This window comes from Leptinotarsa decemlineata, unplaced genomic scaffold (assembly GCF_025532065.1).
Source record: "Leptinotarsa decemlineata unplaced genomic scaffold, Ldec_3_MD MMD2_tig00001621_RagTag_RagTag, whole genome shotgun sequence".
In the NCBI taxonomy this organism is placed as follows: domain Eukaryota; kingdom Metazoa; phylum Arthropoda; class Insecta; order Coleoptera; family Chrysomelidae; genus Leptinotarsa; species Leptinotarsa decemlineata.
The window spans coordinates 413533-439312 of record NW_027412566.1 but is presented as its reverse complement, the minus strand read 5'-3'; the positions used below and the strand labels follow the sequence as shown (position 1 = coordinate 439312).

Genomic DNA, 25780 nt, shown 5'->3' with positions numbered 1-25780 from the left:
ATGAACAGAATGCTAAGAACTCGTCCATTGAATAAAAGGCATTTGAACATAAAAGATCAAACAATTTTGATTTAAATAATTTAAAGCTCTCAATTTCACCCATTAGTGTGACTGTGTGATTATAGCAAATAATTCCCTGATACATATATGAATTCTGTCCCAGTGATAAGCGAGAGAATGGCAAACGTATACAATTAGCGTTGCGTGTACTATAATTGTGGATCATAAAACCCCTCTCATGGCTGAAGTGCCGTTTTTTACCTCAAGAGTTATTAAATATATATATAAGCATGAAAGAGTGAGAATTCTCAAACGAACAAAGATTTCTCTACAGCTCTCTCGAGGGTTGGCTCTCACCATACATCTTAAAATTCTTTTCTCTATTATAAACACCTTTTGAATATGAGCAGAATTGCCCCAAACAATAAGACCATAACTCAGTGTGGACTGAACAAGACCATTATAAGCTAGCTTAAGAGTTTCCAGAGATACTGTTCCTTGTAGTTGTCGAATAACAAAGCAAACACTGCTTAGTTTGTATACAATATGATCTGTATGAACATTCCATGTGAGCTTCTGATCTATGTATACTCCAAGGAATTTACAATATTTTACTTGCTCTATGGACCTATGATCCATTCTTATTAATGGACTATGGTCAAGACTGATATTTTGTTGTTGAAATACCATAAAACAAGTTTTATTGATGTTGACTGATGATCCATTATTCTCGCACCATTGTTGGAATTCGCGCGCACATGTATTGCTAGTTGTAACAGTGCCTGCTAGAGATTTTTCAGCCACCAGCTGGTTTGTATCATCTGCATAGATAATCATTTTGTTATGAGATGTACATGAATATATAATATCATTAATGAAAGCAATAAATAGTGAAGGACCTAAAATAGAGCCTTGAGGTACACCAGTTGTTACTTTTAATCGGTTAGATTTCACTTTGTCTACAACCACTATCTATGACCTATCCTTTAAATAGGATTCTATCCAAGTGTTGGCCACTTGGCCAAACAGGATATTGTCATAATTTTGTTCATCTAAAAGTATACGTTGACATCTGCTCGAAAACTAAAGCCATTTATTATTCTAACGGCTTTTATTTGAAGGCCAAATAGTTTGTAACAGTTTTGTGGATGCCCCCAAATAAGGATTCCATATGTTAAATGGTGGTGTGAGAGGTTAGAATGGGCACTCGTACAGGTTTCATGATTTGCAACAGGCTGTACATTTTTGAGAAGAAAAACGTTTTTTGATATTTTGTTGGACAAGTATTGAATATGTTTATCCCATAGTAATCTTGCAAAAATGAACCTAAAAATTTTACAGCGTGCAATTTGAGCAAAGGAAACATATCTTGTGATAGCAGTATATAACTCTCTTGCAACTACTCTGCTAATCTGGCATTCTGCTGCTAATCGTTTATATAAATGTCAACAATGCTATCAAATTTCAGACACTCATCAATGTATAGCCCTATGAATTTATTACTATTCAACATTTCAATTTTTTCATTTTCCAATTGTACTTCCCCCAAATCACATCTGAATGAGACCACATTTGTTTTGTTAATGTTGCAGGATAGAAGATTGGAATCACACCATTTCTTCACAATGTCAGCGCTGATTTTGTCAGATAAATTTAAGGTGGTATTATTGTGCTAGAGAATAGTGATGTCAGTGAAAAAAGTGAATTTACCAGTGATGTCGAACATGGACTGAGTCATTGACATAAGTGAGAAAAAATACAGGTCCCAAAACGGGCTCTTGAGGTACACTACAGTCAATCAGATGTTCCTCCCACGAAAATCCTTCTATATTTTTCATGTTGATGTTTTTTTTTTCATTTATATCGAAATCTAGTACAAACAGATTTGTTTCTTGGGATACAGAAAAAAATTAAAATCACTCATGAATGTTTTCGTTGGGGTGACCAAAATCAGTTGAGATCCCAAAACATCAATGCCGTGAGAAAGCTGATTGAAAAAGAACAGCTTTTGATAAATTTCGCACAATTTGACAATACTTCAAAAGGGCTGTTGTGAATTGCTCTTAAAAGTCAACTTTTGCATTTGTGAAATTATTATATAAGACGTGTATGTTCTCGTGTGAACCAGAAAATAGGAAACTGGACTCACTATCAATCATTATTAACTTTCCACAATATCACAGGATCGACCATATTACCAGTATAATTATCGAAAATATGTATACAATACCAATTTTAGAAATGCAGTTGACAATTTTATTTCAGACTGCTTTCATCTAGACAAGCCTTGTTTCTAATGGGTGCCTCCTGTGGCGGTGGCAACATGAAAGTAGACGAGTTTGAATATCAGTCGAAGGGCTTGAGACCTAGACACGCTTATTCTCTTCTAGACGTTCGAGACGTCGAAGGACATAGATTACTAAAACTCAGGAATCCTTGGGGTGAGTCATTTAAGTGAGATAATTGCTTCTAGACCAGTTTGCTAAAAAGGTTTCAGCTGCATTAGCGTTAGAGTGTAGATTGTGAGGCTTAGTGTCACTCAACAAGAAAGTTGCATCATCAGCGTACATTATAGGAGACACATTCATTTCGTTGAAAGTCATATCATTAATGTAAGTAATAAATAATACGGGACCTAGGACTGAACCCTGTGGTACTCCATAATTGACTTTTAAAGGTTTTGATATGTCGCCGTTGAATTTAACACGTTGCTGGCGACCTGCGAGGTAGGATGTAAATAGATTTAGAGCTTTTCCTCTGATCCCATAATATTCTAATTTTTGTAATGATACACCGTGTTCCACCGTATCAAATGCTTTGAACATATCATGAAATTTCGCACAGCACAATTTACGCTCCTCAAAAGCTTCTAGAATATTTTTATACATTTCGCAGATTGCACCGATAGTAGATCTCCTCTGTCTGTAACCAAATTGAGCAATTGGTTAATAAGTTCTTTTTTTTCAAAATATTCTAAAAACCTATTTTTTAGTACAATTTTAAATATTTTTGAGATGACAGGTATAATGGAAATAGGCCTGTAACTGTCTGTGTTGTTGAATTCTCCTTTCTTATGAATAGGAGTAACTAGAGCTATTTTAAATATTTGAGGATAACTTCAGCTCTCGATACATGTGTTTATCAAATGTGCAATAGGCTTGATAAATAATTTCAATAGACTAATTCATATAAAGGTAAATGATGGGCTGTTTGAAATGAGATCTTTGTCACTGTTCTCATGTCACACTCTGCTATTTCTAGAGTTTCCAAAGCATAAAAAAATCTAGTGTCTTGTTCCAATCTCTACAATTCCAGACAGTTTTCATGTATTCTTTGGCGTGTTGAGCTACTCTAGACTTTTCCAGTCTCTGAAATCGAATATGTGTTCTTTGAAAAGAGTTTTAATGGCTCGCTTAGTCTGACCAATATTTTTTTTTGTCACAGTCCTCACACTATATTTCATATATTCCCGACTTTTAAATTTCCAACATCTCATCTTCAGGGTTACCAAATATTCGTCTCAAAGGCTACTTTCACGTTCAACTTCTTGAAGATACAATTTGATTGGTTAGATTATCTTGCTTCATATTTATTTATTTATTTATTTGACACTTTGGTACATTGAGTACATGTGCTAAGTCATAATTAAAAAACAAAAATAAAACTACAGAAGTTGAACAATACAAAAACAATAAATATGGTTCACGTCCACAAACTTTCACAACATAGAAGTATTATATAAAAAATCGGAGAAGCTCTAGCAAATACTCTCAAAATGTCATGAAAAAGTGTCGTGCAAGAATTCCTCAAGACTGTAGTAACACTTCTGTAAAAGAAGTTTCTTCACCTCAATTTTAAAAAGTTTATCTGACTCGATTTTCCTAATAGATGCCGGCAAGTTATTATAACAGTTTGTTGAAAGATAATAAACTTTGAAACTGAGACAATTCGAAAAGTCAAAGAATTTCGCTAAATGTACGTCTCCTAATTAACTCGTCCACTATATTTGAAAATACCCGTTGCTTTCAGCTATGTCCCTGATAACATTGTTCTCAATAGCATATATTTCTTTACTCAAGGGGAACGTAACGAGCCTATGGTAAAGAACGTGTACCACCTACCATTTTATATTTTGGAATAAGAGTATTTAAGTATTTAGTTAAGAAGAGTATTTATTCAATGCTAGAGGTTACAGTTTTACCTTTTGCTCCAAAGTTTTTCAATGAATTTTCACTTGTGCCATTTAAATGTTTTCAGGTCATTTTGTATGGAAAGGGGATTGGTCAGACGATTCTCCGCTGTGGACAAGCGAGTTAGTGGCTGAGTTGAGCCCGGATGGGTCCCAGGACGGTACTTTCTGGATATCTTTCGCCGATGTTCTCAAATATTTCGATTGCATCGACATTTGTAAGGCGAGAAGTGGTTGGAATGAAGTGAGGTTGACTGGAACTCTTCCGCCACTCGCAAGCCAGCAGTACTTGTCCTGTATATTTCTGACTATTTTAGAACCGACGGAAGTTGATTTCACATTATTTCAGGTGAGTTGGACTTGGACCATGTTTAGTTTAGGTTTATTCTATCTATTGAACTTCATTAATACAGCTTTTCATGTAAGTGAAATCCCACAGAAATTGAAAATTGATAGTGTCTTAACTTTTCAAAAAGTAACAAGTGCTTTGATAGCAGAATTTCGCCCAGTAAACACATTCCCGCCTTACATCCTAGCTATTGCTAGAAAATTCAAGTTTATTTCCAAAGAAATTGATTAGGGAAAGTTCGTAGTTTCAATATTATATGACTTGGCTAAGACGTTTGATTTCAGGGTGGTATTTTAAGTTGGCATCCTGTGTCTCAAATACCTGTCCTGGCAGCATACCTGAAAATTCTATTAAAACCGATGTTTCAAAATTCAGATTTCAGTTTTATACTTGATAGTGGGGTCAAACCCGAAACTGGTCGTATAAATAAAATTTACCAGTGGTATTTAGACAAAAGTGTTTTTATTCATTTCATTTAAGTGATCATGAATTACCATAAAGTAAAAAAGTCATCAATCACATATATTAGATCAAAATAGTGCTTAGTTCAGATGGTACCAGAGGACTGTTTATTATTCATTGGCCTACTCACATATGGCTTGAAATATATTAATGTGGGGTTCTTCTGTGGGGACAAAACATGGACTGTAGCTGGTCGGTTCGACGTGGGTGCTTTGTTCACTCACTCAAATCGCTGCCGTGTTGGTAGCCCCAGGCTGAACGATCTATTTTAACTTTCTATCGTCCAACTCGTGTTAGGAATCACACGTTAAAAGGTGAGACCCCGTTAGTCCTTAGCTCGCACAAGTTTCGACTTCTGAGGGTTGTTGTTCGTAGGGGTGCGACAGCTGGTTAACGGAGAAACAGATTTTAGACAGATTTTTATTCTTCAGAAAAGAGTAACTAGAATCAACTTTAATATTGCACCCAAGGATTGCTTTCTGTAAGAATAAAATGCTAACGTTACCGCGTATCTATATAAATAAAGCTCTGATCCATGTGAAACGTAATGTACCCAATCTAAAGACATGAATCAATTGTTCATAACTATGCAACACTAAATAGACATTTATTAACTATTCCAAAACATGAAACATCAAAATTCAAGGAAACTCTTGCATATAATGGCAATACGTTGCCTCAAGATACTAAAGAGTTGCATATGATACCATTTTAAAAACGAATAAAGGAGCTATTAACTAATAAGAGATATAATATCGTAGAAGAATTTTAAGAAAGGAATTGTTATTGCTTTCACTGCATTTCTTTTACCCTAGTTAAAGATTTATTTACTTTTATATATATTTATGTATATGTAGGTGTATATGTATGTGTTTTTATTTTTTATATTATGTTAAGTACCTCTCTTAAGTGTCCGATCTATGTTTATACTTTGGACCGTTATCGTTTATCTATTTTTTTATTCATGTAAATGATCAAAAAGACGAATGAAATTATTATTATTATATTCAAAGTTATCGCTCTTCTTCAACATTTTACTAATTTAACCGAGACGTGAAATAAAAATACACCTGACAAATGTAAAAATTCTATTAGGAGGGTCAAAGAAAATCGGAGAAGTCCCAGCGATCTCAACTGGACTTGTGTGTCGTACTCTTCAAGGCTAGACCGGCTTCAACCATAGGGAGTTTGGTGGAGCACAGCAAACGGCAAGTCAGAGGTTTCGTTGGTTGCAACAAAATGCTGGAAGCTGGTTCGTACATTGTTGTCCCTCTAGCTTTCAATCACTGGCACACCGGTCTGGATGACGTTAATCTTTTCCCGAGGTAAGACCATATAACAAATTCTTATCATCTGTCTAATTGTAGAACCAACTGTCATTTCACATATCTTACAGAAGATGATTTACACTGATAGCTTGAAAGTTAATTTTGTCTTATCTAACAATGTGGTTGTTCCAAAAGATTTGTCCGTTTTTTATGAGTTTGATTCATCGCTTTTGCTAACATAACACAAGTCGATGAATTCCATCAGGGTGCTCGAGATTCGATAAAGTCGACGAAGGCCGTTTCTGCCTGGCCCTGATTGTAGAGACTTCTACCGGTGAGAAAGTTATCGATGTGCTTGAGAAGATGGTAATCGGTTGGCCATTACACCCACCGTTTGTGATGGGTCAGTCTCCACCAGGGTTCTCAAATCCTTGTCCTGGATTACTGTAGGTCGACCACTTCGGGGCTCATCTTCGAGGCTGAAGTATCGATAACGAAATTTCGCAAACCAACATCGATCGGTGTGTTCATAAACACTATCATTGACAAATAACTGGGTAATTTTCGGGCTGTTTTGGTTCGGTGACTTTTGATAACTGGTGGAAGGAGATAATGTTTTTCAAATTTCAAGTTTAGTTAATTTTGATCAAACTGGATTTTAATGTTACATATCATTTCTTTCCAATTAAGAACATTATAATATATTACAATACCATATGCAAAAGCATGGATTTTTACTTCCCACTGTAAATTCCATAAATTGTTGAGATGTCTCTAATTAGAGGTTCTAAGACACTACTTTGAGGTATAGTCTATCCATTCCCAATTGGAACAGCAATAAAAATAAGAGTACAGTCAAAAACATGTATTGCCTGTGGCCCCTAGTCGCCCAGATAGTAAACGTGCTATCAAATGTAGTTGAAGAATGAAGGCTCTGCTAGCTGGACTGGCTGAATACCAATTTTTTTGTCCGTTTCACAATATTTCTTTATCAGTGACGTGTGTTAGTGGGGTTAGGTGAGGTAATGAGCGGTTTTGCAAACCGATTTTTGAAAACATTTTCTAGAGATCAATTACCCTAACACCAAACTGATATTTTTGCACTCGATGCGCGTTTCGCTAACAAGGTTAGCATCTTCAGGAGAAGCAAATTGATACTGAATCTAAAGACAAGGGTTAGCTGTTCATATACCTAAAGTTTTTTGGTCCAATATGGACTTTGTTTGTTAAATGATGACTATCCTAATTGATTTTTCGGTAATTAACTAGTAGAACCACTACCTGCAAATTGATTTGTCAACAATAGATTAAAAAGCGGACAAATTCGTCTGCTGATTACCACGAAGATATGACTGTAGCTTTATTCGAAACCTGGTTCAGTGAGCAGCTTCTCCCAAATATTCCTCCAATCTCGGTTATTGTTATGGATAATGATTCGTATTATTCTCGGTTATTGACTACAATACCAAACAATAACACGAAAAAAGTAGATATTGTTGATTTCATGCGAAATCATGACATGGAAATACCCGAAAAGATTCCAACGAAAAAAGTTTTACTGGCGACCATAAAACAACGTAATTTCAAAAAAGAGTATATTATTGATTCGATGTGTGAAACACGTGGTTATATTCTCTTATGTTTGCCTCCATACTATTGTGTGTTCAATCCAATTGAAATGGTTTGAGCTACAATGAAAGAAAGCTTGCGAAAATGTAATCAGTCACCGACTTTAAATGCTGTAGTGCTTGACAATATAAGGCGAGTGGTGAATGAAGTAGGTAATAGTGATGTGTGGAAGAAATGTGTGGACCACGTTATAAAAGAAGAGAACAAATATGTGCAAAGTTCCATAAATCCAAATATAGAGAAGAAGAATTTTGATTTTTCTAGCAATTTTGTTGGCCTCTATTATTTTGTAAATATATGTTTGACGAGAATTCGGTGTGATTATTTGGGTTTTCATTGTATTTTAGAGTTTTCGGCCCGGAAATCAACTACCTTGAATTTCGAAGTTTTTCATAATTACCCATGGTGGAAAAATTCAGTTGAGATAACTTTTTCATGGGGTGATCAATTGCTATGATTGTAAGAATAAGTAAATGAAAAACTACCACTGAAAAATGAAATGCCGACGCTTAGGTCGAGGCGGGAATTCCTTCTCTGTGCTGTTCCAATTGGTATTGGAAATACTATACGGCATAATTAAAAAAGTGGTATTTGTTTATTTGCGCGTTGTTTCATCTCAGTGATGTACTATCGTATCAATTTATCATTCTCTCATGGGAAATCAATGTCTTTAAGTTTTTAGAGTAGGCGTTCATAATTCATCGTATCAGAAGCTTTGGCTGAAACAACAATACATGGATTGTTATCATTCATATATACGATATATGGTCTGAATCATTTACAGGACAGACTTTTAAAGCGAATAATATATTTTTCAATTGTGTAGCTCATAATTTTCTCACAAACTTTGCCAAACTCAATAATAAAGTAATAGGTTTATAATTTTTCATCTAGTTTCTATTACCATTTTTATAAATTGGTTTCATTATACTAAATTTCATTGAACTGGGAAATAACCCCAATTAAAAAATGTCAAGATGAGCTAAAGGATTTGAAATAAAATCCACTATGGTCAATAAAACTTTTGTTGTTATAACATCTTTGCCAGATTTTTTAAGCTTCTTATTGTGTTTTCAAATTTGTTTCTTCAAGATAATGGAATCAAGATTCAGATTAATTACCATTCGTTAATATTTTATCCACCAAAAATCTGGAAATAGCATTTCTTTTTCTTTCGGTTTCCTTTTTTATGCAGAGGAATTACTAATAATGCTTTTTTGAAAGTCATCAGGAAATAACTCTTTCAAGAGACTGAATCGTGAGATATGTAAAAGGTTGAAATAATAAGTCAAGTAGAAATAAATTTCGAAATATTCTTTCTCAACAACCTTTACAGTAGGGTGTGGTAAAAGTCTGTCGAAAAACAACTACTTCCCCGGCTACTGTGTAGGTAGTTGGGAGAGATTAATATATCGAAATTTAGGTCGAAATATCTCCTCAATAGTTTTCACTTTTGATTTCTACTAGAGTTTTGATATATGGGATGTTTCTTCCCCACTTGGGGCTTTGTTCACGAGATGGAGTTACTAGTTAACAATCTCTCTCAGACGTAGGTTTCATATATGTAGCAGAGCCGTGTTGAAATTAATCGAGTCCTAAACACTTTGCTGTCTGGGTAAGATCTTTCCTGTACTGACGAGAGGTAATACTTCAAAACTGCGGTCTGCAGGTGATCTACTTGAATAATTTCAGCATGGTCCTGCTGCTGGATGAACAAGCAACACCTGCGAGACAAGCTAGCCTCTGTGAGGAATCTTGCATAAATATTTGCTAAACATAATTCAATATCCAGCAAGGTATTAACCGGGGAGGTGTTTGTTTTTCGACAGACGTTTACCACACCCTACTATGTAGGTAGTTGGGAGAGATTAATATTTCGAAGTTTATTTTGAAATATTTATTTCCTTATTTTACTATTATAACTATTAAATAATTCATCATGTCTCCCAGGGGTTTTATTTATCCATATATTAAGACAATCAGCTACTTCATATGTAATCGAGTGTGATTGGCATGATTGGTGCTGGCAATTCATACACGATTTCTTCTCAGTGATATCATCAATTTAAAACTTCTGAAATTCATTTCTATTCAGGTACGTGCTGGCAATTCACAGTTCCAAGAAGTTGGCAGCGGAAAACATCCAACCGCCCAACTACATCCTAGCCGACGCGATAATATCCCTCACCTTAGCCAGAGGCCAACGCCACGAAGGCCGAGAGGGAATGACGGCTTACTACCTCACCAAGGGATGGGCCGGTCTCGTAGTGATGGTGGAAAACAGACACGAGAACAAGTGGATCCACGTCAAGTGCGATTGCCAGGAGAGCTACAACGTCGTGTCGACCAGGGGAACCTTGAAAACCGTCGATTCCGTACCCCCGCTAACGAGGCAGGTCATTATCGTGCTCACGCAGCTGGAGGGCAGCGGGGGGTTCTCGATCGCTCACCGGTTGACGCATCGACTTGCAAACTCTGAAGGACTTCACGATTGGGGCCCGATAGGATGGAGCCACGATCCTGAGTTGGATTATCAGACTAACGGTTTGCACTCTCCGCGATTGTTTTAAATTGTTTCTATTCATCGAATCTCTCGTTATTTGTTCCGTTACTGATTTGAAGGATCTCCTGTTTTCTCTGGTGCGACTGAGTATGGTTCTGTAGCTATGGTGCCTTTTTCTATTTTTTTTTTATTTTGAATTAAGTTATGGAATCAAACTTTCAAGTTTCGTTACAGTTTCGGTTCATTTGCTTCAATTTAATTAAGATATGAAAGAAACTTTAGTAATCGGGTTGGTAAGTTGAACCTCCCCTGTAAAATAAATTTTTAAATAACTTTTCTCGACTCAAAAATCCAGAGAGGTGAATATTGGTTTGTCTTTTGAAGGTTAGGTTTAACTAAAAATCATATGGTTTCAACACTAGTAGCACCATCTGTGTGTTAGCCTACGACTTTTTAAGCCAATCTAGTAGGTATACAAAGTAGGTTAGAGAGGCTCAAATCGTAATAAGCCGCGAATCTCAAGTTAGGACTTACCAACCTGCTACTGTACAAATAATGTTTTTTTATTATTACATCTACCTAAGTACCATATTTGGAGAGAATACACGCGATTTTCGCACATTACTACACTCAAGTTTTATTATCGTTCAGTAGATACTGAAAGTTCCTGGAAATCGACAAGATGTTCCAGATAATTATTTTAAATGAATTTACTTTTTCTCAAGACTGATTATCGTTGCAATTATTTTGTACTCTTTATCTTTTTACTATAAACAATTTTTGTGATTTTTACTTGACGAATTATAATAGGTGACTTGGTTGATTTGTGATAATTTGTCATACTTTTCCGACTGCTTATAAGGTGTGTGTTAGTGAAACAATTTTCTAGATTTTTCTAAATCAGATTTTCCCTGTTCACGTCAAAATGACATTTCATTTCTATCCGTCGCCAATGTTCGAGATTCTCAAAATTTGGTGTTGAAATCTAAAAGAGAAAAAAATTGATTTCCGAAAGAGAATGTCTAATATATTGCACCTGATGTTCAGAGAACTATAGGAATGTATGACGTGGATATCTAGTACATATCTATGGGACGAAGTGTATTTTTTTCATTTAGATAATGTAATCGACAACTGTGAATAGATTTTTGTTAAAAATGAAGTTTGGATTTGTTAATTTTTTGTTTTTATTTCGCTCTCAAATATAAAACTTGTTCTTTGTTATTATACAGGATATCCCGGGACTTGCGTATTAAAAAGCAAACATTCATTTATGGAATCAAAAGGATCTTGCATAGTTTGATCTTGATGTATAATTTTTTTATAGCGACCCCAGAAGTTTCGTGTTTTTCCTAAAGTTTCATCTGAATTCGTTCCAATCTTCTCAATAACTTTTTGAAATTATGATTCATTCATATAATAATTAACCGAATGTAAACGATAAAACGCTGGATCTAGTTTTGAGTAACTGTGTCGCTCGGTCGGTAGCCAGGCGGTTCGACGTGGGTGCTTTGTTTACTCACTCGAATTGACTGCCATGTTGGTCGGTGGTTCAAGCCCTAGTCTGAACGATCGATTTTCACTTGCTATCGTCCAACCCGTGTTAGGAATCACACGTTAAAAGTTAAGACCTCGTTAAACCTTAGCTCGCACAAGTTTCGACTTCTAAGGGTTGTTGTTCGTAGGGGTGCGACAGCTGGTTAACGGAAAAACAGATTTTAAACAGATTTTAAAACATCATCTCTTGACAGAATTTGACTTGAAGAAAAACATAACCTACAGAAGGGTATTAAATAATTTAGAAAATAAATAAAATTTCCAAAAGGCCGATTTCAGACTACTATATGAACTTCTGAGAGATTTAGATTGGTCAATACTAGGTCAATTTCAACACGTCGATGACTGCGTATCATATTTTTATCAAGGATTCTATAACATTCTTGATATTGCTCTACCGAAGTTCCCTGCAAAGTTGAAACCCAGAAAAATATATCCACCATGGTTCAAGTCAGAAATAAAAGCTGATGTGAGAATCAAAGAATATTTTACAAAGAAAAAACATTCGTCAGACTTATATTTAAATAATTTCAAAAGAGTTAGAGCCGAATTGAAAATAAACATTAAAAATGCCCGTAAAAAGTTTCTTGAAAATATTGAAAATTATTATATATTTTGGAATTTCCTCAAAAATTGACGAAAAACGAGAAATTTTGAAAATAAATTCATCATGAATAACCATAAAGTAAATGACAAGAAAATTATCTCACAAGAATTTGCGGATTATTTTTGTTCTGTCTATGAAAACAATACTACATACAATTTAAATGAAACAGAAAAAAATTTCAGAAAACTGGCCAGAGGAAATACATACTATACATTTTGACATTTCATTACATAACTTAGAGCAAGTTTTTTCGGAAATTGTAACCAAAAGAGATCATCCGGACAAGATAATATCCCTTGTTATATATTCAAGGCTTGTGAAGACTCCCTGACATATCCTTTATTAGCAATATTTAATAAATATTTGAAGAATGGTAATTTTTCAGAAAAATTTAAAAGGACTAGGGTCATCCCAATCTGTAAAAATGGAGAAAAAAAATTAACAACTACCATTCAATAGCAGTTGTGAACTGCATTGCCAAAACTTTTGAATTCATTATTCATGAAAAAGTATATTTTTATTTTCAGAGTTCACCAGCATTATTTCACCAAAAATTATTCGGTGGAAACAAATTTGTTGACTTTCACAACAAAATTATTTGAAAACATGGAAGAAAAAACTCGGGTAGACTGTGTCTAAACTGATTTGCAAAATCATTCGTTAAGGTTGACCATGATACAAAAATTTTTGTTGGGGTCTGTAAGGGTCGTAGTATGGGGTCTTTCATTAAGCACTTTCTATCTTTAAAATTGTATGAGATATCATCAAAATTTTTTATTCGTTTGAAAGGCCTGTTGATGCCACTATATGTGGAATATAACGTCGTTCAAGTGTCCGCTACGGCTTTTCTAGATGGAACGCATCTGAAACGTTCAATTTGTATGATTCTGGCACATAAATCAGGCTGGGTTATGTGGGCTTTGAGTACCGCTGTGGTTTGTGGCTTATTCACATACACCTGCGACTTGAGAAAACCCCACAAGAAAAAGTCTAACGGGGTCAAATCAGACGATCTCTGTGGCCAGCTCACTTCTACGTGAGATGACCATGCCCTTAAATTGCTTAAATCCAATGTGGCATGAGCTGTGTTGCCACGCAGCGCCGTCCTGTTGAAACCATATGTGGTTGGTGTTCGATCATATTCAATTCAGGCCAAAAGAAGTTGGCAATCATCGACCTCGCCGTTGACAATGCCGCCGTTGACCAATAACTTCGCCAGCTCAAAATCCAAACCAAACGGTGACTTTTTTGGAATGCATTGGACGCTCTTGGATCTCATGTGGATTGGTATTGTTCCAAATTTGCCATTTTTGTTTGTTTACGTACCCATTCATTCAGAAATGGGCCTCTTTGCTGAAGAGGCCCAGGTCTCTTTTTCAGATGAAAATTAGGGTTAGTTGCCAACTGCTCCAGAGTCCATTCAGCAAACACACGTTTTCTATGGTCCTTCACCTTCAGTTTCTGTGTCAGTTGATTTCTGTACGGGTACAGGCCCAAGTCACAATGCAAAATTCGCCAAGTTGTGGTCTGCGAAAGGTCGAGTTCTTGTGAGCGACACAAAATCGACTGCCTTGGATTCTTCTACACACTCTCACAGACAGCGGCGATATTTTCTGCAGATCTAGTTTCAAAAAGATGTTTGGAAGTCCGTATAATTATAGAGGTTTTTAAATAGTGTTTGTGTGAATATCTTAATAATTTACAAAGAGTTTGAATATTTATAAAATTTTTTTGGTATATTTAAAAATGTAGTCATTTGTTTTGCAAACTTTTCAGAGGTTTCAAAAAGTTTTGAGAAGTACAGCTTCAGGGGGGATCAGGTGTAGCTAATACGGAAATAAGATAAAAATGAATAGTTTTTAAATAAATTAGTGAGACATTCATTGATTTTGATTTTGTGGTTTTTATTTTCACTCTATGTGCCTTCCTATCTAAAACTCCATCAATATACACACCTAATAATTCCATTATTTCTTTTCAGAACACTTTTCTTTAAAAAATGTCCGTTTTATGTCAAAATCTCTCACATAGGTATATATTTTTTTAGATTGGTTCCTTTTTCTCCCAATCAACAGATAATAGGTGATATCTTGCATAATCATCATTATCTTTTTTCAAAAATTATTCACTTTTTTAGGGTTATTTTTTCTTTTTCAGAATTTATCTATCACAAAGCTTCTAGAATAATTTCTTTCTTTGAGTTTAGTTTATTAAACACTGAAAAATTTCGAAATTTCAAAGGATGTTTCAACTAAGCAGAAAAAATTTCGTAAACAACTGTTAACTTTGGTTCCATTCAAATGATATGGCTTTTTTAGGACTTGATTTCTGGGATACCTTATATTATTCGGTGTATCCCAAAGCCGATTAATCGCAAATGGGTATTTTTTGGTACTTTGCAAAATGAATTTGAACTGCCTGATAGTTTTTCAAATAGATATCTGATTTTTTCTAGATATCCTGTTCTTGCAACACTTTGCTTTTATAGATTGTATTGCATAATTTGGAGAATTGAAATGAGTGACTACTTGAGAAAAATTTCAATAATTGAGTCAACAAAAGCATTTGAAGTATAATTTTACATGTGAATGGATCGATTAAAGTATAATCTGAATATGTAGTGTACAGAAATATTTACCGGAAATGAAAGTATTTGCTCATTTTCGTTCTAGACCCAGTGTGTGAACTCCCAAGAAGTTGTTAATAAATTTGAAAAATCGAAGTAATAGTCGTCTTTTATTTTCCTTCGGTCCTGTTTACTATTTCAACGGCGTGTCAAAGCTATTTTTTGGTTTTGATGACCTTGATCTGCAGGTTTTGTGCCTGACGTTTCGTCAACAACTGCGGTAGACTTTTTCAAAGACGGTGAGGAGGCAGTGCACAATGTGAATGCTACATTGTTTGGGATTTAGGTCTCCGATTTTACACCAAAGTTCGAAGTCATAGTAAAAATATAATTCATTGTTCAACGATTCATATACTTTTGACAAAACTTGGGTAGTCATAGATATTGAAGAAATTTAATAGTACTTAGTCACATAATAATTAGGTGACTTCAAAGGAAGTGATATGGTCTACTTTGGCTTGATCTAATATATATGATGGAATCGGCCGATACTTGATGAAAATCCATAACTAACGTATTCCAAAAACACTTTATTGTGAGATTTTCACTAAATTGTTTTACAAAAACGCAACACGTGTTTCGCCATACAATGGCTTCATCTGGCGTGTCTTTCAACTGAAATTGAAATTGTAAAACAATTTAGTGAAAATCTCACAATAAAGTGTTTTTGGAATACGTTTGATCTAATATGTCTAAAATGAGGGGGTAGACCATATCACTTCCTTTGAAGTTTCGACAGCTTTCGATGTGTGCCTAAATCAGAGCTACCTACAGTTCAACAACAAATTTTATAAACAGGATTCAGGTTTACTAATGGGCTCACCCCTCAGTCCACTTTTAGCAGACATATTTATAAACAGCTTGGAGACCACTATAATAAATTCCGACCTGGGTAAAAAAAATATTCATTTTTGGTAGTCAGAAAACAAAGCCGCAAATTCACTTACAGATTAATAGACAGGCAGACAGACAGAATTTATTTAATCATGTTATGCATACAATAAATACATTTATGACAAAAAAATTTATACAAAAAAATTTTGAGGTTGAGAAGAAGTAGATACCCCCTTTTTATTGGTCTGTTCTTCCAAGAACCTCTTACCTTTTCGAAAGTCAAACCTTTCAAAAGCTATATTTCTAGGCCAAAGGTTAGGATCATAGATTGCTTGAAGGTTATCTGGGATCACTCCCACCATGAAGGACTGATTATTGACGCGGGCATCAGCAAAGTCCAGCTTTTTGACATTGATGTCTAGAGAGTTCGACCCCCTTTTTTTTTCAATGCCAAAGATAAGGTGGACAAGTTGGAGAAATCTGGAGTTTATAAGCTTAAGTGTCCGGAGTGTAATAGTGTTTATGTAGGGCAATGTGGTCGAAATTTCCAAAAACGGTATGCTGAACATGAAAGGTCCTTCAGACTAGGAAAAAATGATTCGACGTATTCAAACCATTCCTTGCCATGCAACCGCAAGTTCTCGAATCTAAACGATACGGAAATTTTGTATTATGCAAGGAAGGGTTACAAACGCAACTATTTAGAATCCTTGGAAATTCACAAGCATAAACATTGAGGGTGCAACCTGTTAAATGATCAAAATCGATTTAGTTTACTGACTGGTTTTCGAATTAGCACATCTGCATTGTATATTGTAAATTTAGGTACTCAATCAAGCCAAGTACCTCTATTACCTACAAGGGTGCTATATAAGGGCTAATGTAATAAACCATTGCTAGTTTAATGTATAAATTTGAAAATGTCCTTATAGGACGAATTTGCAGTAACGTTAGTTACAGATATAAGTGGTAAAAAACATAGAAATTCAATTCTCTTTTCTTCATTATGATTTCCTGCCACGTAGTAACGGCTACATCCTTCAATTTAATGGCTGTTATCAATTGTCAAAGTTCGGAAGTCCTTGTTGGAAGACATTTTTCTCAAACTATTTTCTCTCAACTCTCCACAGACTTCAGACTGTTCCCACTCTTACGTAATGAGAGGAAGAAAACGGGTAAATATTAGTTATAGTCAGGTACTGAACAATACTAGGAACAAAGAAATACCATGCAAGATGCATTTAAACAAATCTCCTCATAATGCTAACTTTAGTCATTTCCTCTATAACAAAGATGCTAGTCATATCCTGATGATACTAGTCATCTCCTTTGTTTGAAGGTGATTGACAATGTTTCATGATGAATTTCACTAGTTCGGACTTCCATTGTCTACTATATAAAATGATTTGAAATCCCTGAAACAACTAAAAAAGAAGAATTAAAAATGAATAACTGAAAATAACAATTATATTAAGCGAAATAAACCTAAAATGAGATAATATGAAATAAAATACAAGTAGAAATAGAACAATTGAATAAATAAAAATAAAGAAATGAAAAAAAGAAAATAAAAATAAATAAAAATAAATAAAAAGTGGAGAGATTCCAAGTTACGTTAGTTCACGACGTTTCGATTGTTAGCGGGGATAAGTGAAAGTACTCGAACGATCTATAAATAGTCATCTCACTTTTTATTTATTTTTATCTTTTTTTTCATTTCTTCATTTTTATTTATTCAATTGTTCTATTTCTACTTGTATTTTATTTCATATTATCTCATTTCAGGATTGTTTTGCTTAATATAATTGTTATTTTCGACTATTCATTTTTAATTCTTCTCTTTCAGTTGTTTCAGGGATTTCAAATCATTTTATATAGTAGACAATGGAAGTCCGAACTAGTGAAAGTCATCTCCTGATTATGCAAGTTATCTCCTGATAACGCTAGTCATTTCCCGATGATGCTAACTTGGTAAGCGAAACCTGTGTCAAGAGGCAGTAAGTATTTTTGTTCTGGAGAAGAAAAAGTATTTTTAAATAAACCATAGGGGAAGTAGGCAGTTAAATTTTTAGAAGGAGATTATTAGTCTGTGGAATATTTCACTTTTACTGAAATTATTAAACTATTTGATTTAACTTAACTAAATTGCTGTGTTAGGTTTAGGTTGGGTCAAAAGTGAGTGGGTTTTTTCAACCCTTCACCGCAACCCGCAAGGGTTTACTCTGGCTCATACCTATTCACACTCGACCAAATAAACCCAGCTCTTAACGAAGCCGATTAGTTTGGATGGTGAGTGGTCTTTCAAGTCACATGGTAAGAGTACAGCTCTGTCAAACTCTGAAAACTTGATTAGGTCTTCAGCGGGGCAGGCACAAAGTATGTGCTTCATCACACACTGTCTTCCGACAGTCCAAGTTTCTGCATATGATGATGCAAATAACAGTGACCTATTAGACATCGTAGCTCATCCCTACTATAGTCCAACAACTGGTTGGTATCGAGCTTCAAAGGGTGAATTCTGCCAAAAGTTCATAAATCTTCTTGCCATCCAGGTGTTCAATCTTTGTTTGGCAAAGCTTGAAGCGATGCCTATGACAGGTTCTGGCCCGATGAAGTTGCTTGCAGCACCCTCCTTTGCAAGAGAGTCAGCAGCCTCATTGCTTTCCAAGCCAGTATGACCAGGAATCCAGACCAGAGACAACTTTGTTAAGTCTTCACATCTAGGAGAGTCGTTTTTGGCAATTTGCTACCAATTTAGACGTTGCTCTGTAGGATCCAAGAGCTTCCAACGTCGCTTGACTGTCCGATAATATTTTTATTGCCTTGTGTATGACGTTGAATTCTTTCAATCTCTCCGCACACAATTCAATAGCGTAAATTTCCGCTTGAAATACAGTCGCATAGGTTCCTAGGTATGTCTGCGACTGAAAACACCTGCACCAGAACCTGAAGGCGTTTTTGATCCATCTGTGAACCAACTATCTGCTCTTAATATTTCCTTCTTCCAGAAGATCCAGCCTCTGCTGTGTATTTGGATGAAATAATAAGTGTTCTACTGAAATGAAAAAACCACATGTGGCGTACAGAAATCTACCAAGGGTAGATATCTCAGAAGGAGCTTTTTTTCTACAGGAAAACTTGGAAGTATAGAATGAAGTATTAAAGAAAAATGAAATGACAATAAATAAAAACGAAACAAAAGTTATGGTTATAGGCGAATAGTCAAATATTAGGTTGTTTCAAGTTTTGTCCGATTTTATGAGTCAACTTTGGACTGTAACATCACAGTGAATACTTATTCAATTTAATCGAAATAAGTGCCATTTAAACCAGTGCACTTTTATCAACTTAACACAAGTCGATTATCTCCGTCAGCATAAAAATTGGGGTCTCGATGAAGTCGACGAAAGCCGTTATTGTCTGGTCCTGATTGGCGAAGCTTCTACCGGGGAGAAAGTAATCGAAATGCTTGAAAAGATGGTAGTCTATTGGCTAGGGGTCTGGGGAGTATGGCGAGTGAGGCAGAATTCCGATGCTCAATTTGTTTAATTTATGGACGGTAATTTGTGAAACGTGCATTGTTGTGGAGCAGGATCGGACCTCTTCTGTTGACCAGTGATGGCTGCTGCTGACGCAATTTTCGGTACATTTCGTCGATTTATTCACAACAGGACTTTGCTGTGATGGTTTGGCCCGATTGCAGAAATTTATAATGAATAAAAACCTAACAATCGCCGCTTGGGAGTAGGCAGATAGAAACCAGCGATGAGACCTGGGGAGTAGGCAGTTTGAGACCCCGACGTCAAGTCTCAAAACATTTACAATGTGTCACTACCAGTGTAGTCATGCTTCTTGAAAATTGCTTGAAAGTCGAATAACTACAAATACCGGACGCAGTTCAACCCGGATTTAGGAAATATAATTGAATTGTTCCGTTACTTTCAATAAGCTTTAGTGTTATAAATTATTTTAAATACATTTTTTGTGATCTCTCTGTGAGAGGTCACCTTGATGACTGTGTATAAACCTTCTTGTGGATCCATAGATATCACACCATGAATACAATATTTTTCCTTGTAAATGTTCACTTCTGTCAACCATGTTCGCGGTATTCAAAAAATAAACACATTCAGTTTGAACGTTTTATTACATACTTATCTGGTTCTTATGCTAACTTACAATCTACATCACATAAAACTTGATATTTACAGCAAATATTTACAATAAATATATTCACAATGGCAGTTACAGTCAATATGAAAAGGTACACTATACGATTACCGCCGGTCATACTTTTTTTTTGACAAAACCAGCGAGAGAATTTTGAGAATGTATTATCATTTTTGACTGTCACACATGAATTTGATTTACACAACTAGAAAAATTGACGTACAAAAATGGAATATTGTATTTGGAACCTGGTTCAATTAAAAACTGCCTTCTTTTGGGATACAATCTATCTTCTATCTAATAGTCTTTCCCGATCTATGACTTGTCAGTCCCCCTAATACCGATCTGTATCCACCATTGTTGTTTCACTAGGTATGAAATATTTTCCTAGGAGATACTCTCTCGATTAAAAAAATTATATATATACGTTTTGTACAATCACTTGAATCATCTTTTTGCTCCAAATTATACGTATTATACGTACTTGAAAGCAGAAACCTCAACCACTTCTTAGCACGGTCATTATTGAATCAATGTTCAATAATTAGTAATTTCTTATCATTGAATCCCTACATAGAGAGTTGGTTTTGTTATTTTAAATCGTTGGAGAAAAATTATGCCTTTGGAAAAAATTATATAACCACACTTCCTGTTTGAAATATCAAAGGTTTCCCACTAGAAGTTTGAATTGACAGATCAAAAAATATATTTACGTGGTTTTCATTTCGATCCATCACATACAAAAATATTCCACACAGGTCTGGCTTGATCTTATCTTTCATTGATTTTCAGAACGTCAAGAAGTATCTTTCGACACACACCATGTCAAATACACTAGTTATGTTTGTACTTTTCGAACATGGCTACTACGCAATTCCTAATTCTTAGGTTACATGGTTTGCTGTTACTATTCTAAGTACTAGGATAAAAGCAAACCTGGCAAGTTCTCGACCTAACACGAGGAATAGATGAATAAGGAACTTGAAATTCGGAAGTCCTCAGTTTTTGTTCCCACCGACCGGAACGATCCCCTTTTCTTCCCCATTCTGGAACAAACCGCCATTTGCTTCGACTTTCTTCATCATCTGATTTGGTACCTCGTAACCATCGTTCTCCAAAACCGGCTCAGGATCATTTATCAATTCCAGATAAGTGGAAACTTCCTCAGCAGGTGAATTTTCCTCTTTCAAAAATGGCGTCTTTTCTTTGGTGGCATCGTCTTCGTTGTCGCTCTTCCAAGAGTTACCTGGACATAGAGCGAACTTCATTGACGTTTTCGAAAGGATTCGATTGTATCGATTGATAGTTGATTAGAATTTTAATGAAGATGATTTTGATTACCTGAATCGTTATGATTTTCATCCCGAAAATAAGCTTCATTCGATATCCCAGCAAACACTGCAAAGCATTCAATGAAAACAATGAGGATTAGTTTACATGCTTTATGTCAAGCTTGTTAATGATTATTCAGGCAACATTCATAATTTTCTGTCAGTCAAATATATAACTGGATATAGCTCTCGAGTGTCGACCATTAAAGATCAATGGACTGGTCGGAAAGAAAAAGCGGATATCACAAACTGGTGGAAATTATTGAAATGAAATATCACAATATTTTTTTCCACACCTGCATTAAAAAAAATGCATGGTCATTTTGGGAGCTTATTTTATTCAGTGCATTAAAGATTCTCTTCAAAGTAATCGGTAAGTTGTGTCAAGAGTTACTGACAATTATGTAGCTAACTTTTGTTTTTTGCTCTAAGAAAAGGACGAGCTGTCTCTATCCCTTTATGAAAACGTCTGCAGTCAAGGTCAAATAAATAGTAACCAATGAGTGAGCCCTGTATTTGTTCTGAGTCTGATTTTTTGAATTAGTTATTCTCAACAGATCTTTTTATAACGTTTTTTTTTGCATATGCTCCTGGGTGTACTTCCCTATCTGGTTCAGGCCCCAAATATGAGCCATATATTTTTTCAGTTTTTATTCACTAACAATACATTACAGACAACTACTGAATTGACCGTATTCACGTAAAAATGGTTGTGCATGATCGTGATATTTTCGGGAGTTGCATGCTTGGCAACACTGATATTCGACGTATAATTTCAAGAAGACATGTAAAAACTTTGAATTTTACCGCTTTTAAATAACTTAATATTTTCTTCATATTTCATCTATGTCTAACGCAAGTAAAGTTTATGAATGCTTCAATTGAAAACAATAAACATATTGGTAGGTGGAATTGTTGCGTGCATTAGATTAGATTGCGTGCATTAGATATATAAGTATACAATATGAACAAAATATTAAATCATTCAAACGCGGTAAAATTCAAAATTTTTACATATCTTCTTAATGTCATACGTCGAATAACAATGTTGCCCCTTATAAAACTATCGAAAATACCAGAAACACGGGCAATCTTTTTTACGTGAATATGGTCAATTTCGAAGTAGAAAAAACTGAAAAATGCCAACCTGAAAACATGAAATGAAAAATAATTTCGCTGTTAGGGTTTAACATCTTGAAAATTATCATTTTATTAGGTTTCGATAGTTTTTAGTTTGATATTATAAACGAGTTTCGTTCTGATGCACATGCTTGAGAATATTTTCATGAATTCACACATGATGGATATTATGTGCCATACTGTCATACTTCTCCAGATGCTTGATTGATGTAGGTATGGCTTTGAACAACATTGTTTTCAAAAGACAGACATTTTGAATATGCATAGCTCTGACTTCTTTTACGATAATCCACAAGATTATTTTTCCAATCAATGAAGCAAAGAAGTTTTTCTGAAGTACCAACTGGAGAAATATGAAAGAACTGCTTAAACTTTTGATGAGAATCCGAATTTAAACGTCAGGCATACTTACGATCTGGTACAGTGCTGATATATTGTCCCTCATGAGCTCCTGTAGTTGGATTCCTCAGCGTTCTTCGATGTAACTCTTCTAGTACCTCGAAACAGTACTTGAAAGTGGGCCTACTTTCTGGTTCAAACTCCCAACACTTCAACATCAGTTCGTGGCTAAAAAGCAATGATTTTCAAACATTTGAGTATAGGTAGAGTATATGAAATTCATTTCTAGAAACGTTAGCAGAATGAAAAATTAAACAGAAATTTGTGAACCACCTTTGGAGAGAGCGAAAATTTATAAATTTTTTCGGTGCTTTCAAAAATTATTTAAAAAGCACATGTGTAGATATTGTTCCTTAAGGTCCCATTCTTAGGTCAATTAAATTTCACATATATGCAAATTCTCGTTCCAGTTTGAATTTGAAAAGAGAAGGTGAAATTTTTGAAGATGACACATCTCTTATATGAAAATGATAAGAGAAACCTAAACTGATATTTTGGAGGATTTTTTCAGAAAATATAAATTTGGTCGGTATGTCATAAACTTTTAAATTTTGAGAAATTTTCATTGTGTTTATTCGAAACAAATAACAATGATTTCTGATTACAATTTCTGCTTTACAATTTATTACTTACAGTTCTTCAGGACAGTCGGTTGGCTTCCCTAGCCTTCCACCTCTTCTTACATAATGCAAAACCTCCAGATTAGCCCTGGCTGGATAGGGCTGTTGACCCAGGGTCATTATTTCCCAAAGAAGCACCCCAAATGCCCATACATCTGACTGGCTAGTGAAAACACCGTCCACTAACGATTCCGGAGCCATCCATCTAACAGGCAGAAGACCCTCTCCTTCCTAGGAAATAAAATCTTTATAACACATCATTTCTCTGGAAGTGACAGAAAAAAATCACTGATCCATTATTCAAGATGATGATTAAATATTTCCACAATAAATATTATATTTCCAATACGCGTTTCACTACATAGTAGCATCCTCAGTTGGATTGCTACTTCACCCACTAAAAATATATCCTTATTAATAAATATCACTAATTGGTAAACAGTGCATCAAACTACAGGTAGTTTTAAGAACAGGTATCAAACAGGTACAAACCAGGTAAATTATTGTTATCAATGATTTTTTGTGTGTAGTATGTAGTACTTTATGTCGATTCTGGTTTTGAAATTCCTAGATATTCTTCAATATAAACTTTAGGGATCGAGCCACACTTTGACTAGTAGGTATATCTTTTCTGATGCATTTCCTGTATACGTCAGTGTTTTGGAAGTTGGTATCATCTTTGATGTGAGGGTATAATTGTTTACCGGCTTGTTTTTTGTCGAGCATGTGATAAATAATACCCGGATTGAAGTTGTTATTTACTGCCATCTTTTTTCAAATTTAATTCTTTATTAAAATTCTCTGTGGACACATCACGCTGTGGTAAACTGCTAGTTTATGTTGATAGTGATGATGAGAATGAGTGTCTGTATGGGTTGCCCAAATATCACAAATGGTCCCATGGTGGTGCCGCTCTTGGAACATCAGCTCAAGATATTCGGTACATCCCTAGGATGTACAGTTTTGATACAGTGGACATCCTACGGATATTCTTGGGACGTACAAATGCCCCGATGTTGAATATCATTTGAACGTCCTCCATGGACATCATCTGCACGCCCTCCATGAACACCAGTTGTATGCTGTATAGTCCATAAGACATATCGTTTTAGCTCAGTTGACATTCAATGGCCGTCGTTGTTGATGTACAGTTTCAGTTCTGTTGACATTTATTTTCATGAAAAATTTACTCGAGTTAGTCGAATCCTTAGTAACAATAATGAACCTGCTTTGTAGCTACCGGCTACATGTTCTTGAAATTATTTAATTACTAATCAGTGATCTCTATTGATTAGAGGATGCTACTATGTAGTGAAACGCGTATTGGAAATGAAATCTTTACTGTAAAAATTTGTAATTCCTATCATGAATAATGTTATTGATTTTCACCATGTGAAAGGTCACTGTAAAAAAATACTAATCCTGTAGTGAAATTCTAGAAGCAACGGAAACTTCAAGCATTAACCCGACTAAACTATTTGTAGAAGACAAGTATACTTTAGAAGTGAACCATACAGGGTTTTATTTAAAAACTTATCAGGTAAACAGACGTTAATTGTTGATTCAATATAATATTTTACAACTAATGGAATATATAGTAAGTATAGAGTTAGTTATACATGAGCAATTCTTACCTTCCTGTAGTAGTCATTCTTGTAGATGTCTCTGGCGAGACCGAAATCTCCGATCTTAACAATCCTTGAATCAGCGTCGCACGAAGAAACGAGGCAGTTGCGACACGCCAAATCTCGATGGACGAAGTGCATTTCCTCCAAGTATCTGCAACCTTTCGAAACATCGACGCACATCTTCAGAAGCTCGATCAATGTAAGTGATGGAGTTTGTGTCTAAAAATGAAATGATCATGGATTAGTCAACTACCAGAGAATCATCAGAAATGCAAAATTAATATCTGTAGGGTTCGTGCCGATCGCACGAAGGCCGGTCTTTTAGAAACCTAACAACACCGTGTACCATTTTGAGATTATTTCTCTTCTAAGTACCGAACGAGGCTGGAGGATGATACTTTTGGCTAACGGTATTTCAACTATTCTGAAATAGTGCGGGACCTGCTCAATTGATGAGCCATTAAAAAC

The 25780-nt window shown here is 35.2% G+C and overlaps 2 protein-coding genes across 5 annotated transcripts in view; one reads left to right on the top strand and one right to left on the bottom strand.

The window, feature by feature from the left end:
- Positions 1–15290, top strand: part of LOC111503863 (calpain-D) — a 32681-nt gene extending 17391 nt beyond the window's left edge. Inside the window, exons 10-13 of the mRNA XM_074176113.1 lie at positions 2266–2441; positions 4258–4538; positions 6096–6325; positions 9993–15290. Of these exons, the coding sequence (XP_074032214.1) occupies positions 2266–2441; positions 4258–4538; positions 6096–6325; positions 9993–10467 (1162 nt within the window). The 3' untranslated portion in view covers positions 10468–15290. The remainder of the gene's footprint in view (positions 1–2265; positions 2442–4257; positions 4539–6095; positions 6326–9992) is intronic.
- A 4862-nt stretch (positions 15291–20152) lies between these two features.
- sev (receptor protein-tyrosine kinase sevenless) overlaps positions 20153–25780 on the bottom strand; it is a 109273-nt gene continuing 103645 nt past the window's right edge. For 2 of the 4 annotated variants that reach the window (XM_074176109.1, XM_074176111.1), the window contains exons 24-28: positions 25319–25531; positions 23698–23915; positions 23078–23232; positions 21536–21592; positions 20153–21440 (exon numbers count right to left, since the gene is read on the bottom strand). In XM_074176109.1, coding sequence (XP_074032210.1) covers positions 21193–21440; positions 21536–21592; positions 23078–23232; positions 23698–23915; positions 25319–25531 — 891 coding nt within the window. In that variant the 3' untranslated portion in view covers positions 20153–21192. Of the gene's footprint in view, positions 21457–21535; positions 21593–23077; positions 23233–23697; positions 23916–25318; positions 25532–25780 lie in introns of all 4 variants that reach the window. The other 2 variants (XM_074176112.1, XM_074176110.1) reach the window with 2 other exon arrangements.